We start from the raw sequence: 17,149 nt of genomic DNA, 5'->3' as shown, positions 1-17,149 counted from the left end.
TCATTGTGTCAAGTTACATTATGTAATATTATATGTTATAATTTTTCTTGTCCTATCATAGCATTATGATGTGTTGCAATAGAAGGTCACTAGATAGCGTTTCCACAGTTCCTCAGGTCATCTGCAGGGATTTTAATCAACTGTGTTTACCTTGTGCACTAAGGGTGTGAGTTGATGGGTTAGAAGTGGAGGGTTGTACACTGATGTGTATTTTTTATTGTTGTTTGCTTTGTTTTGTTTTGATTTGATTCGTCAAGCACTTTGTGTTTTCATCATTGAGCATGAAAAGTGCTTTATAAATAAAGTTTGATTAATTGATGGACTGATTGATAACACAAGCCGCTGTAGTAAATTGAAATGTGTGGCGTCACGCTACCATGTAGGTAACTGTTAAACAGCCTCTGAATTATGTACAATATGGACAATATATTTAACCTTACATTTTGTTTTGTATCCAAGTATTGAGTTGTAATGAAATGTGAAGCAATACTTTGCCATGTGATGCACTGTGATGCAATGTATTGAGTTTGATGTCGTTACTTTTAATTGAGTTGAAATCCACTGAGATCAACTGAAATTGAGTGTGCTAGAGCACATGCAGTACATTTTAATACATTTCATTTTGATGCGTTTTCAATATGACACGTTTGTCATGTTTTGATGTGATGTGTTTTGGTGCAATGCATTATGATGCATAGTATTGCATTGCATTCGTTAAGATGCCTTGCAATGTATTACACTGCAAACAGAACAGCTGGGCATTGGTTAAAAGCTAGCTAGGTACATAGTATAGGATTGCTTCAGTGCACCAATCTCCATCCATCTGAAAATGTAATTACCTTTACCAAGGAGGTCATATTTTTCTTTGTCTGTTTTCTTGTCTGTAAACAACATAACTCAAAAACTAACAAACGGTTCTAGATTAAATTTTCAGGAAATGTTAAAAATGGGATAAGGAAGAAGGGATCAAATTTTGGAGGTGATCCGGATCACCGTCTGGATCCAGGATTTTTTTTTTCATTATGAGATAGGGCTGTTTTCACCATATGTGTATATAACTCCACCATAAATGGTCGGACTGCTTTGCAAAATAGTACCAGGCAAGGTCACCACAATTTCTGAAGGATGCAAAAGTACGATCCAGATCCTGGCAATATTCAGGATACTAAGATCTAGAATATGAAATATGTACTGGGTCATCAAAATTTTCAACACTGTCAGGAAACAAATTATCATACAAACCTGCAACTAACACCAAATTGTAGCAGACAGTCTGCTGAAAGGGAGTATAACATTAAAGTAGGACTAAAGTGTTCTCTACTTTGTCAGGTTTCTTCTCAAGTCTTGTACCCACAGTTTCTTCATCATGCCAGTCTTTTCTCTCTCTGAGATGTTTTCTCCTTTTATTTTTCTTGCAGCTCTTCTCTTTGTCCATCCCTCCTTGTAGCACTTAGCTTTGTCTGAAAGATCGACTGGAGGCCTTTCTATTTTCCTCTCCTCTTCTTACAGTGTTGACTTCTTTGATACAGTCTGGAAGGAATCTGCTAAGACCTCTTTCTTTTCTTTCTTCAGTCAAGCAGAGTTACACACTGTGATATGTATTCAGGCCCAGGCGTTAAAAGCCTGCCAGTAGGGGGCACACAGCAAGTAGCAGCTGTACTTCTGATCAAATTTTCATCAAAGGCTCAGGTCTCTTTGAGCCAGAGCCAGAATGGGAGCCAACAGGGAGGAAGAGGGACTACCTGCTCCTTCTGTCTGCCTCAAACACTGCTCATCACTGTTTGGCTTTTATACCATGATCCTCGAACCCAAAACTACGCTCCCTTTCAAAATTTGCTGACGATATGAAAGATCAAGGGTGGCTTAAAGGTAGACTTGACTTGAGGAGTCATCTATAAAGTTGGGTGTTGAGAATTTCAATACAGATGAAGCTGCATCATGCACACAGAGAGAAAACCATCCTTTAGTTTTCATCATGGAGCCTTTTGAGTGGGCCACTGCTGACAAAGTCTCTTTCTCTGACAAATTCATTTCCCTGCTCAGACAGATTCACTACAGAATGCAGAAGAAGTCAAGGGTCTGCATAGTTTTTAAGGTCACAGTCTAATAGTTTGTTTGGGCTTTATATTCAGCCGACAGCCTCGCTCTCGCCGCTCTGTGCTCTCTCTGGGTTTGAGGGTTGAGCATCTTCTCCAGAGGTCAGGCACGCTGTCGTTTAATAGATACTCCAAACATAAGGGTTATATAATGCCTGACTGGTGTTCAATTAGTTTATTTTGTTTAAAAATATCAGTCTGTAACTGAATGCATGCACACTATCTGCAAATGCTTTTAGGAGGAATGGGATGTAAAAGCAGTGGTTTTACAGGTCAGTGGATAAATAGCTCGAGTGCTATTAAAAAAAAAAAAAAATTATGATGTGACGGCTCACTATGCAGAACAGCTATTGTAAACTTTTTGCATTATGGTGGATTAAATTGCCATATGACTTTACCTTTCTTATCAGTCTCAAAAGAAAAAAGTATTTATTTTATTTTGTTTCTCTAACATAAAAATAGCATTAAAAAAAACTAAATCTTGGACTGAGGTGAGGTGAGTTTATGGTGTTTGGGCTCATTAGATTTTTATTTTTTATTTTTTGGGGAGTTATTATGCTTTTGGGTGTTGTCATTGTTGGGTTCTTTCTGGCAATGTTAAATAGGGATAGACCGATTATCAGCCAGGTCGATTATCAGGGCCAATATTTGGCATTTTGAAGCATATCGGCATCAGTCTTTTTTTTAATTCGACGGCCGATAAGAAATAAATTTAAAACTGCGTTGTTGCGGCTCTGATGTAGCCACTCCACTGTCTGCAGTCACTAACCAGTCCCCAGCGCCGTCCCACCCACAGTACCATCTGACTGGTTAAAAGCAGAGCCATGGCTTGGGAAACAGCCAATCAGCAGTGTAGTTATTACAGTTATTGCAGTTACATTGAAATTTGGAAAACTTTATTTACTGTAGAAAACTTTAGCTATTTATTTTTTCAAGTTTTCATTTAACTTAATAAAACATGATGCTGAGCCTGGGAGCTGTTTAATAAACTCATGCTTAAAGGTATTTGAATCCAGTTAAGTGTTGGAGTTTGTATTGTCCAAAATTTTGACACCAATATTTGCACTTTGACTGCAAACGGCTTCAAATATCGGTTGTCGGCCTCCCAAATAATCATAATATTTGCCCCGGAAAAATCTTTATCGATCTATCTCTAATGTTAAATGACTATGGTTTCTGGGTATTTCAGTATTTCATTGTTTGAACTGTTTGGGTTCCACTAATGTTTTACTATTTATGTTGTTTTGGGCTCATCTTCTTCTTCTTAGGTTCTTTAGATGCTTGTTTTTTTTTTTGTCTTTTGGGGTATACTATGCTGTCGGATATTATGGCACCATTGCTGGGTTCATTTTTTGGATCTTACATTGTTTGGGCACCATGGTTTGGGTTTTGAATTGTTGACATTCTTTTGTCATTTGGATACTACTGTTTGGAATTTATAATAAATAGTTATATATAGTTATAAATAGTTTATTTTAGTTTTTGGGTTATTTAATTGCTTGAGACCTTCAGCTGTTCATACTTGGTTGGATTTTAGCTTCACCAATCAATTTGCTTCCTATTATGATTGGTGTGTATATTTTGTTTGTTATTCTGTTCTGGGATTTTTGGCTACATGGCCTCTTTGATTTTTTGGTTTCCATTTCTCATTTATTTTTTTATTTATTCATTCATTCATTTATTCAATTTTTGATTATCTTGTTGTTTGGTGTCATTGAAATAAGATGATAAGATAAGATAAGATAAGATAAGATACTTGTACTTATTTTGTTTATTGTTGGAGGTCTTTGTTTTTCATTGTCTTGTCCTTTGACAGTTTGGTTTCTTTTGTTGTCTTGTTTGGTTCCCTAATCATTCGGTTGTTTTGGTGTTGGTGTCATATGTTTTTCTGGATCTTTTCCTAAATGTCAAAGCAAAATGTTAAGACTTTGATTTGTAATGTTCAGTTGTACATAAGGGATCACTTAATTAACTTAGAAAACAGCCATTATACCTAGTCAAAATTAGAAAACGTTCTCTGAGTGGATGTATTTTGTGGTTACAGTTTAGTAAATTTCACCAGGAAGCTTTTTTTTAGCTCATACTTTTCTGGGTTTTGCCGTTTCTATTTAAACCCTGAAGGCTTTGATGGTGTTATTTCATCTACCCCCCACACTCCCTCCTTCAGCCCTCCAGCATCATTCTGTCATCTCAGAAATTAACAGCCTTCAGTCCTCCAAGGCCGCCCCTCAGCCATCCACCCAGACAGCTCCTCCATCCTTCAGGGGACCCTGACCTGAGGCTGAAGGAGAAGGACCCCTCAAGGCCCTGATGGGAAGGAGGAGAGTCTTGAACTGATTGACTCTCATAAAATAGAAACGGAGCTGAGAGTGACTGCCGAGGAATGATGAAGAGTCACAGTTTGTCTCTGATGTTTCACACTTGTTGAGAGGACGATCAGTTCAACCAGTCTGAAGCAGCTTTCATCAGTGATTGTGTATGAAAATGTGTGACCCCATGCCAAACAGTTATATATAATCTGTTTTTCAGTCAATCCCCCAAAATAAAACAAACAAAAATATAAACAAACTGCTGTTAAACACAAAAATTTCAGGTATAAGGGTTCATTCAGGGTTTAAAGAGCTTTCTGCTGCTGATTGGTGCAGTTATCTCCTCTCTTATAGGGGATAATCATTCATGGAGAGACTGAGGCGTGTAATTAATAGAAAGAAGAGAGGATATAGAGAAGCAGCGAGTTTGACACAAAATCCCTCTGTTAGCTTAGTGGAAGATGATCTGAGTGTAATACCCCGCTGATGTCATTTTCACAGCCTCTCGTTACCATGAAGAGTCACACTCACACATACACATGGACACATACGCATGGACACACTCACACTCACACATATGCATGGGCACAGCAGGAGCACTTCATGAGTAAGGCGAGAAGCCCTGGGGGATCTCTCCCTTCTCATTTGTCAGAATAAAGAAATTTGTTCCCATTCAGAGTAAACAAAACATTTCATTTTCTCGTTCCTAAGGCTCATCATGGGAATCGAAAACTGGTTCTTGTTGACAATCGATAAGAAATGTTTCAATCCACTGATATTGGTAGCCAACAATTCTTTACACTATGCCGGAGCTGCCGGACCCTACATTGACAAGTCTGCTGCAGCTAACACGATTTCCAGCTTGAAATTCTACTGAAGAGCTGAACTCACTGGAGATTCCTATTCATCCAACATGGTATAAATCTCCATATTTACCAAAAATGATATAAACAAAATAGCGCTGGCTTGACGCTAACATATATGGGAAATTACATTGATATGTTAGGAGTTAGCATACATCAGTATAACTTTGGCTTCAGAATAGAATTTCAACTTTCATGACAGATACACATCACAATTACTCTTTGTACAAAATACTGGAAACTACAAATGTCAAAATAGGAAAGTTAAAGAAAAGCTACTTTCAGGCTCATAACTACGGCAAGGTTCCAAACAACTTAGAATAATGCTATAAGCCACTTCGAGACACTAGATACATGACAACATAACAACTGTTTTAATTCTTTGCACTGTTTTTGTTTGTCTTGTCTTACAAATGGCACATCTTTATCATTTTGTCTACTGATTTTAACTTATCTTTACTTATCTTAACTACTGGTGTTAGCTTATCTTGCTTTTTTATCTTTTAGCCTAAGCACTGTTGTTTCTTTGTCTTGTCTTGTATGTAGGGATGGGTACCGAATTAGGTACTTTTACAGGTACCGACCGAATTCTGTCAAAAGTACCGGGTATCGATTCATGTAAAATCCAAAGGTTCCATGTTTAGGTACCTAAATGCATCCTTGTGACTGTGAGGAAGTGGAAGAGTAGGCAATTTTCCATGCTGGTCATGAACACAGCATTGTAAGGTTATATATTGAAGAATAAATATGTTTAATTGAAAAAAAATGTATACTTTACTACTAAAGAAACTTATATTTTTTACCTCTTAAACACAAAAAAAGTACCGAAAATTGGTACCGTTGAGTACTGATACCGATAGCCAGGTACAGGGCATCGGTACCGTATCGTTTCAAATGTGAAAGGTACCCATCCCTACTTGTATGTGTGTTACAATTAGGGATGGGTACCGAGTTAGGTACTTCTGTAGATACCAACCGAATTCTGTCAAAAGTACAGAGTACCGATTCACATTAAATCAAAAGGTACCATGCCTACGTACCTAAACTCATCCTTGTGACTGTGAGGGAGTGGAAGAGTAGGCAATTTTCCATGCTGGACATGAACCTAGCATTTCTAGTTTAATATATATTGAGGAAAAATTGTTAAATGAAAGAAATTGGAGATTTAATTATTATTAAATTTTATTAAATTGATGTTTTTTACCACATGAACACAAAAAAGTACCAGAAAATGGTAATGTTAAGTAATACCGATTGCCAGGTACCGGGTATCGGTATCGTATCATTTCAATTGTAAAAGGTACCCATCCCTGGTTACAATAACAGAGCACTTGCTCACTGTAAACTGAATTTACCCAAGGATACAATAAATATTCTGAATCTGTATCTGAGCTTCAAATATTTTGGCTTCACTTTTGAGGAGCCATCATGTCACCCCTAGTTACACACTCTATAGTTGGTATCAGCATGCGCATGCTGTTTCACAAAATCTTGCGAGGAAAACCTGTGATTAAATCTAAACTACAGAAAATGCAAAACTAAAAGTTTGGGTTGTGATTTACTGAAAACGAATGTGTCAAAAAAGCCAGATCAAAGGCATATTCACAAAAAGCTTTGTCTGTTCTTTGTGCGCTGAATGACATGCAAACAATTCTCAAATTTCTTGCTTTTTAAATGGAGTTTCATTTAACTGTCTCTGATCTTCAAACTCAAAAGTGCAAATTTCCCTCACCATCCAAAAAAAAAACATCAGCAGGAACAACTGAATGATCCTGATTTGTGCTGCTGCATGATTTGCTTCAGTCAAATTGTGAATTTGCATAATGTGTGTCTTTTAGAGCCTTAAACCTGCTTTGTATGTAATCACGCTGCTTAAAAAGCTCACTCTAGTTTTGTCCTTTAAATTAGGGATTAGTATGCTGCATGTTCATTCCCAACCACATCAGGCTACAGCCATGAAAAACAATATTTCAGATGATGTTAAAGTCGTACCGTGGTTTGAGCCCTTACATTAAATGTGTTGAAGTCTCCACAAGAAACACAGAAGAGGTCACCCAACACATTGCAAAAAGCTGACCTTGGCACTGCGCAACAGGAAACATTCATCTGTAGCAGCTATTAAAGGGCAGATTACTTAAGACTCCAGGTATATAAAAGCACTCATCCATCCACTCTATTTCTACATCAATCATGCGATCTGTGCCGCCGGTTTCATCAATCAGCCATTCCAATAGGCAGAGAGTTCCTTCGCCAAGGTCCTCTTCAACGCAGAGGAGACACCAGCAAACACTACAGCAAGCTCAGGTTTGTCTCTTACCTCTTTTCCAGACAGGTAGTAGGCGGACAGCAGCCCTCCAACAAACCGGATGTTCACCTCAAACACAGACACCTCTGCATTCTGCAACAAAGACCAAACACAGAATGTGAGGGAAAAAATACAACTCATGAAAACACATTTCACCGCCCACAAACTGAATTTGGAGAGCACAAACTAGATACAAGAAAATGTGCCCTGAGTCCTGCTTAACATCAGGTGGGCTTTCCACGGTTCAGACAGATATTTTTAGATGGAAACAGCCCACAGTGTTACTGAATACATTTCTCTTCTGGCAGGTTTCGGGCTGAGTGCTGCTGTGAAGCTGTGGGTACACTTTGGCTGAGTAGGACGAAACAATAAGCCGGTGATTTAGCTGATTTATCAAAATGTTGGTGATGTGTATACGAGCGGTGGGTTTGTGATTTGGGCTGATGGAGTGGTGGATAACTTTGATGCGTGGGTAGTTGAGAAGTTTTGGGTGTGTTAGTCAGTATCCCGACATAAAGAGCTCGTCACAGTTTGCAGTTTTGGCAAAATTACAGTTGAAATGTGGTAATTAAATGTCAGTTGGTCCTCCTCTTCAGTCTACTGAGAATACATGTTTAATTTTAAGCAATGTGTTTTGTGCAAGCGTTTATAGTTTTTCTTTTGGAGCATTAACCACACACATATCAACGTTGAGTGATCACCTAAGTGTTGAATCATGAAGAGCCCACCAAAGACATGCAATGCAAAAGCTGAATATGTATGAGGTTTAAGCACCTCCAGTAATAACATCAATATTTGGGATTTCCCAATCCTGCTTTCAACCATCACATCTGAGCCGATCTTTTCATTTTTTACTTGATCAGTGATGGCTGTAGGGATGGGCTCCTGACCGAATTTTGTCAAAAGTACCAGGTAACAATTCACTTAAAATCAAAAGGTACCATGTTTAGTGCAAAGATATATATATATATATATATATATATATATATATATATATAAGAATAAATATGTTAAAGATTAAATATATATTTAATCATTTAACAAATTGATATTATAGTACTGGGCATCAGTACCATACCGTTTCAAATGTGAAAGGTACCCATCCCTAGACAGACAGTTATCTTATCTGATCATTCATGGTAGCATTCAGTGAACACTATTAGCTGCTAATTGCTAACTCATGAGTGTAACTGATCAGCCTGAGCTTGCCATAGCTTGTAAACTTGATAAGACATTGATAAAATAAAAAATGGTACCAGGACACATGTGCGTAGCAAGACACTTTACAGCACTATCATCAACTTAACAGTCTCCTACGGTAACTCTCCAGGAACATTAAATTCAAATACACAAAAATTTGAAAACAAGACAGTTTGTTATGTTAGTATGAGCAACTTTCTGGCTTAAATGTCAGCAATAAATGTAAAATAAAAAATCGTAACTAAAACGTTAAGTAGTCAAACAGCCACATGTGAAAATTGTGTGATAGTTTTGCAGTACAGTTAGGCCAGGGCCGATACCACATTTTGCTGGGTGATATATTGTCCCACAATCACTGACAATAAACAATAATATGACAACATTATTTTGAAGCAGGTGCAGTTTTTTCCCCAGCTGGGAAAACTTGTGTTTTGTAGGTGAGTAGTTGTGTTTTGGGCGGGCATGCCAGTTTGTTGTTTTGCCTTTTTTTGTTGCTGCACACTGGCTTGTCCGTGTTGATGGGCTCACCTTGCTCATTCGGTTTGAAGCTAAGATATTTCTACACTGTGGCTGCGGCATTTCACTTCATAATAATCTTTTTTCTTACTAATTTCTATAACATAAACCTGTGTTGCTCCTCACATGCTTACAAGGCTCACTTGCTGCACTCTGTGTGTTTATGCTAGCTTGATGCTTGCGTAAACACACAAACAGCAGCACAGTCCCATAGACAAAGATTTTGAAAGACTAACAAGAAATTTCACTTCTTAAATTACATTTATCAAAACTGAAATGTCATTACAAGACTATGTATTAGCAGATATTCAAGGCTAAAAATTCGGATTTGGTACAAAAATGTGGATAAAGACATCAGGAATACCTACAACAGGCACTAGATCACAAATACAACCCAATATAGTTTAACAACTTTGTTCTGATTCAACGTTACTTAAAATGACCCTAGTACCACGATAAGACAATAACCCTTTAGATCTGGGTATGTGATCCTTAAGTCATCAGGGACAAACCTGATACACACTGATATGTCCTTTCTTGTCTCTTTTTAACACCACAGTCCATCTACTCTATTTGTATTCATTAAGTAAACCAAGCGTTGGGTCCAGCATTGTAACCTGAATACTGCTCTCTCTTTGGGAGGCCAAAGATCAGCCAATCAGTATCATTGGCTGTTTCCCAATAAAAGCATTGTCCTTGAATAAAGGAGGATAAGTTACAACACTTGAGATGAGAGGCCTTGTTTTATTAATGTGGCATGGACTCAGAGTCTTAGTTTGTTTCTACAGCTGGACTTTGTTCTGCTGATCTGCTGAGACCCTCACTAAATCAGAGTCCAGGCATAGATGTGGATCATTTCCCACTTAGGACATTCTCTGGTGAATTGTTTGGGGAGATTGGTTTTGTCTGCAGAACAGAAATTAATTATAGAAGAGGAAATGTTTCATTTAGGATGGGAATTTAAAGTAACACATTTGGCGTAGGGTGTACGTTGGTGCAATGGTTGCCTCACAGCAAGAAGGTCACTGACACTATCAGAACAAGATGGATCAGCCAAGTGGTCAAAGTCAGGAACCCATGAGGTTAGCCCTGAGTGGGTGGCTCAGGTTTGATACCAACATGTGTCCTCTTTCCTGTGTGTCACTCCCCACACTCACAGTGTTTCTTGCTCTTGTACCCCACCCTGGGCCAAATGATAACTTGGATAGGCTCCAAATCCCTCCAACCCCGGAAAAGGGCAAGCAGCGAAAGATGGTTTTAATTTGTCAGCCCCATTTTTTTGTCTTTGTTTTCCAATTTGTCGACGTCAATATCCCCTTCAGGGATCTGACCCTGGTATCAGACTAAGAAAGTAAGACTGGACACCCACAAGGTGCTGATCCATAGGGCAGATCTAGTCAACTCCGTTTCGTTTCCAGAGTCCTAAGCCTTGTTTCCACCAAGCAGGCCAGTTTAGATCAGTATGGTTTGGTATGCTTTAGTTCAGTTAGGTATGTGTTAGCTCAGTCAAGCCTGGTCTTGTTTGCGTTTCCACAGCCTACTGTGTCCCCTCATGGTAGGCAGTGTGTAAGCCAGATACCAATAGCTGCATCAGTTGCATAATAGCCTGACGCTATGGCAACACAGTGTACCCCACTAATAAATCCAACCAAGAAGAAAGTGGGACGTTCGGTGTCGATTTTCCTTAATTTTGGGGGATCAGTGATCAGGGATCAGAGATTGGTGATCGGCCTATCCTCGCATATGAAACTGATCTTCTTTACCTCTGGGAAGGTCTGACAGCCAGCCTTTGTTGCTTTTTGCTCTGAGACCTTAAACTCAGGACACTTTATTGGTTGTTCGAGTTAAAACATGAAGATTTTATTGTTTCACAGGTATTGTTCAATGATTTTCAATAAAGTAAGATTGGGACATTGAAGGTATGTGCTGTCAGCTATAAAAATTAAAAGGAAAAATTGGTATCGGCCGTATCGGTATCGGCAGGTCAGGCTTTTTAAAGAACAGTGATCAGTGATTGGCCAGAAAACTGTGATCGGTGCACCCCTAGTAGTAAACAAAAAGCAACAATAGAAGAAATCCAGCAATTTGTCTTCTTTATGGTTGGCATGTGGCTCTTTGTTACAAAGCACAATCAAGATTTATTTAAGAAATACAGCTGCTGTCACACAGCAAATGACGATACTTTGGCCAATCAATGGACTGCAGTGTTATAGCTCCACCTTCCAAGATCAGTTGAGCTTGGCACCCCTACAGAAGGGTCCCAAAAAGTGGGACTGCTTGTCTCGGTTATTTGAGGATTTGTCCCAGGGTTAGTCAGTGGAAATGCTGTAAAATCTGTGCTGTGCCGAGACGAACTAAACTGAACCGCTTGATGGAAACTGGGCTCAAGTATTGGCATTGGTATTTAAAAAGATGTGTAGTCGTTAGCATGCTAACAGGAAACATAAAAACACTGTGGGGAGATCCACTAAGAATGCATTGTGTCTGCTTACAGCATCGAGAAATGTCCATCATTCGGTCCGCCATGTGCTCTGTCTCAAGGTATAATTCACAAAGCATTCTGCTCCTAATGATACTGAATTATAAAAAACGCCCACAAAGCTCTGCTGCTCCTGCAGATTACACCAGATAATGCACCTGATTAAAACAATCATATACTTCTATGCATTTTTTGTCCTGGAATTCAGAGGAAGAACAGATGTACTGTGATATTATCATTATCAAGTTTCCGGTCTGGTCTTGTATCACAGGTTACCCTGTGGTTGTAGAAATTAGGACACATCCTTCAGTTCTGCAGCGGATGATTTTCTATGAATCTGTTGATAAATAAGTTGTGTTCCAGGCGCATTTATTCAAACGTGTCAAAGAAAAGTGATGAACTCCACATCTCCTCCAAAGTTGTGAAATGAAACTCGTAGATACAAAACTATCTATTAAAAGGCAGCGACGAAATGTGCCGCATCTAAAAATACAATGCCTCCATTTTCCTGACAGACTCCTGGCAGAGAGAATGGGACAAATAATAACAAAAATGGAAAGTTTGTAAAGCCATTTGTCTCTGCGGCGGAACAATAGAGCCGCGTCGCTGCCTCGCTCTTCACCGACAGATTCCTGAGTCAGACGAAGTTTTTGTGCTTGACTGACAGCTCTCATAAGTCACTGCTGTCAACCAGAGATAGGACAATAGACTCCATCCTGTGGAAGGGAGGGGGGGGACAACAAATTATGTGCTCGACAAAATGTGTCCCGTTTCCAAGTCTGAATGACTGATGGAGCGGTTAGATTGTGGAGCTAATTCGTCCTAATTAAAATCAAATTATTTCCTTCACAACGCGCTGGCAGCTGAAATGCAAAAAGGACAATATTATGTCCTTCTGCTGCCAGCTGTCTATTAGCAGAGCAGTTTTAATGAGCTGCTGGGGTGAAATATAGTGTGATATAATGTAAAACAGACATTTCAGAGAATGTTACTCGTGTAATTTTCCTATGTGAGAACTTTTTGCAGTGTTGGACAATGACCCTCTGAGTCAGCACTTCTACTACGTTATCTGCTTCCTGACGACGTTGGCAGACGAGGAGTCGAGTTTCCTGATGTGGCAACATTAGAGTCATTTACAGAGCACGTGTGAGACTGACTAAGCACGGCCTCTTCCATACACGAATATAATAAAGGGTGAGATAAGTGGTAGAGGTAATGACCTCTTAAAATGAAAGTGTATCAGGTGATCGCTTTTGTGAATGGCTGGGGAACTTGTAATGCTAAAATATCTCTCCCTGTCTGAACCGTCTTTATTTATGACTGACAGAAGTGTCTGAGAGTCTTTGAGTTCTGACGGAGGAATTCTCAGGAGAGCTTTTAGCCCTGTTCACTAACTCTTTACCTTGAAGTAGTAGAGCTGTACTGTTAAGGTGTTTCTGTAGAAATAAACAGCACTGACCTGTGCGACTGCCGACCGAATGAAGGTGAAGGAGCTACAGAATTTCTTTCTCTAATTCAGGTTTAGTGACGCAGGCGAAACTCTCCTTCAGTCATTGCTCTTAAAAGAGCAGAGAGTAATGCTGAAGGCATGAAGGTTATGATTCTTACAGTAAGTAGTAATTTGCAGAGCCACAATACAGAGTGTGAGTGACCACGGACCTCATGAATCACTGACGATGGAAGTGGGAGGAAGTTAAAGAGGGGGTATAATGCATTACCATATTTTAAACATGAATACAAAGTAACCATGCTGGATATTCACACTAAATGTGTGCAGATTTTCAAACCTCTACATATTAGAATGTTGTAGAAATCTGTCTGTACACTGATCAAAATGGTCCGTTCTTAAAATAGCACAAGACCCCCCCATGAGATTTTCTGAAATGATGAGGTCATTGTGTGAGGATCTTCAAACTGCTTTATGACTTTTTGGTAGGGCTGGGACTATACGCCATTCTCGCAATTCGACTCTATGACGATGTTTGGGGTGCCGATTCGAGTTAAATCGCAAGTCTTTGATATTTCTGATTTTGCACATCACATGAGTCAGAGAGAAACATTTCACCCCACTGCTGGAGAAAAGTGGTTACTTTTTTCCAATCCAGTTTGCAAACATAGACTGAAATAGAGAATATGAATTTAAAAAAATAAAAATTCAACAAAAAATCCAATTTTTAATTTTGCCAAACAAAAAATCCTGATATGTCATATTTTAATTTTTCTCCCACCCTTACATTTTGGGCAGGCCTCAAACACCAGCATCTGCTCTTAGCACTGCCCTCAACAGGCCTTGAGCCAATCAGAGTGAGGGGGGGTCAGTGGAGTGGGGAGCCTTAAAGAGACAGCAGCTAAAATGCAGTGTTCAGACAGTCTGAAATAAGGGTTTTATACAACACAGTGAACCATGTAAAGTGACTAAAAGTGCAACTAGAGGGACAGAATTGAGACTAAAAAAATACAAAACAGAATACCCACTTTTTAAGTTGACATTTGCCTAATTTCTCAATTATGGCTAACTTTTCTACACAACCCTGAAAAAATTGTTCAGTTTAATGTTTGATTTGATTTGATCTTTATTTATCTCAAATATTTACAAATGAAAGGTACAAAAATAAAGAATTACACAATTTGTTGCCTAAAGAGCACTGATGATACTTGATACTGATACTTTCATATCCTAGCTAAAAGCTAAAAGTTCACATGAACCTGTCCCTAACTAGGAATACAAAACTACCAAACAAAAACAAAGAGGAATATTTTAATATTATATATTTTATATATAATATTTTAATGCGTATAACACATAATCTTAAAAAAATAACCCTGCCTTCCAACACATGAAGGAAAAAAAACAAACAAAAAAACCCCCTCATTTATTTATTTTTTTAGTGAAATCTGAAACGGCCCATAAGGAAGCTGAATGAAATGTTTGCTATGGAGGTGTTGAAAACCATAGAATCTACAGAAAATGAAGTGTATTTAAGTCAGTAAAATCATCTATGAACAAAAAAAAATTGCCAGCTTGGTAAGGTAAGGTAACATAAAGATGAAATAAAATAAAAATAATAAATATAAAATATAATAATAATAATAATAATAATAATAATAATAATAATAATAATAATAGTACAAGTAAATAATGAATAATAATAATAATAATAACAATTATAATAATAATAATAATAATAATAATAATAATAATAATAATAATAATAATAATAATAATAATAATATAATACATGAAATAAAAAGAATAATGTAAAGTGATGTGATGTATGGGCAGTTATGCGTGTGATACTGATACTGTGATATGAGGTAGTGTTTATTTCTGTTTTTTCCCTTCATATCATATTATGTTTAAGAAAGATTTGAAAATATGTCCCGAAGTTATCGTAGACTAAAAGATACAACTCTGACATTTGCTTTGTGATCATAACAGATGCAATGTGGCAACAGGAGCTAATACTTTAAGAAACGATTGCCTACAATCTGAATTTCCCCAGGCCCTGTCTGAGTTCTCAAAAGCCAAATCAATGAAATGATATCCACTTTGCTCTTGTAAATCCGCCTTTACATCATCTGTTGGTATTAAAGGTTGCACATCGGTCCCTGAGCCAGCAGCTCTGGTGGCACTGAGAGGGTACAGACCATTAGCTCCTGAGAGAAACAGTTTACACAGCACTTATGAGGAGCACAGAAGTATGACAGGGCTGTTTCTTCTTCTGCTGGTTACTGTCGTTTCTCTTATGTTTGTTTGTGCGCTGACAACTCAAAGGCATCTCGTTTTGTGTGTTTTGCTCAGGGACGGTTGTTTTTATGTTGATGTGTCAAGTATTTCTGGACTGCTTCCATTTGTGGCTGAGCGTCCAGAGCTGTCATCACATCATGAGTCTAAGACAATCACTCTTATTTGTTTTACACTTCTTTGTCTCTCTTTATAAGAGCCCGTCAGAGGTGTCTTAAAACAGCAGCAGTCTTTAGTCTAAATTCTCCTTTGAGGTTGTGATTTCAGGACTTTAACTTTCTTGGATTATTTCACTGCAGTCACTACAGTTTATGCTGCTCATAAGACATCAGTCCTGGTTTTATGATACCTCATTATCATGCTGTCAGATGTGATAAAGATCTTCCCGTGTCTCTACTTCTGCAGAAAAACTTTTATAGTAAATGAGACAGATTCTATTTCAGAGGAAATCTGTAAAACTTCAGCAGCACAAGTGGAACCAGAATGGATCCAAACACGTGTACAACATTCCCCGGGTGTTTTAGTGGCATCTGACATCCATTAAAAAGCACTTATTTTAAAGCATATGCTGAAAACACGAGTATCAAAGGTGGCTTTAAGTCTTCACGTTCTGCAGCTGCAGCAGAAGAGAAAACAATGAGCCTCCTGCTGTGGCGCCGCAGTTTGAGTGACAGACTGCAGGAAAAATAGTGGAAATAAGGCAGGATTAAAGCAGAGAGAAACTGCTGCAGCACGGACGTTTTTGGATGTATAAAAACACGGAAAGAGAAGCAGATGAAACATTGAACATGCAGAGTCTTGGATTCTGAGGAATCAGGAGGATAAAAGCTGATCTGAAAGGGAAATTGACTGCAGCACTTGATGTGTCCTCTGCTCTCTGCTACTGACATAAGTCACGTCTGAATGAAAGATTCCACATTTAGTATCAGTTTCTCCTCATCCCATGGCTTTTAAAATGACTTTGACTCTAATAACAGCTTTTATCAGAGACAAAAGGTGTGTTTTCAGTGTCATTAAGCTTTTATCATTCATGTTCATGTGACCATTCATGCACATTTTAATTCCCTAGATTACAAAAAGAGCGTAATAATTTGCTCTAAAACACATAAACACCACTATTAATCACAAGCCCTTTTTTATGAGTGGTGATAAAAGCTGAATAGATTTTGTCTGCAGCTATTAAATCTAGTTAATGAACATTCCTCATTGAGCAAACAAGGTCTGACGTTATTATTCACTCCTTTAAATCAAGTGAAGAGGAACTGCCCTGTTCGCTGGGAGAGTTCACGTGAGGCTGCAGCTCAGTCAGGTTTGAAGGTTTGAGTTTTCAAAAGTAATCCACACTTTAAAATTAGATTATCAGCAACAATATTACAGGTGACATTGTTTTAAATTGCTACTTCTTAGCTTCCAGTTAGGGTCGACAGGGACCGAATTGATTGATCTAGGTCTCTATGACAACACCACCCCTGCTGATAAAGTTTAGAAGTGAGAACTGACTAACACAGAGATCTGTGTTTTCTCTGCTAAAAGTGATTTCTGTGATTAATTTTGTAGTGATGGTGGACACGGGAGCCTAACTGTCAGACAGAAAAAAGGACAGAAGAGCAGGAGAAAGCTTAACAGGATATATCAC

General features: G+C 38.3%; 1 protein-coding gene across 1 annotated transcript in view; it reads right to left on the bottom strand.

Annotated features, from left to right (window-relative positions):
• The window catches only part of man1a1 (mannosidase, alpha, class 1A, member 1), a 235,490-nt gene that overhangs the window by 109,326 nt on the left and 109,015 nt on the right, over positions 1-17,149 (bottom strand). The window contains exon 4 of the mRNA XM_074685022.1: positions 7,586-7,666. Within this exon, the coding sequence (XP_074541123.1) occupies positions 7,586-7,666 (81 nt within the window). The remainder of the gene's footprint in view (positions 1-7,585; positions 7,667-17,149) is intronic.

Source organism: Halichoeres trimaculatus, unplaced genomic scaffold, assembly GCF_033239565.1.
Source record: "Halichoeres trimaculatus isolate MK-OKI-2021-1 unplaced genomic scaffold, fHalTri1.1 fHalTri1_scaffold_13, whole genome shotgun sequence".
Taxonomy (NCBI): Eukaryota; Metazoa; Chordata; class Actinopteri; order Labriformes; family Labridae; genus Halichoeres; species Halichoeres trimaculatus.
Note: the sequence above shows the minus strand (reverse complement) of the source record. Positions and strands in the feature narration are given on the sequence as shown.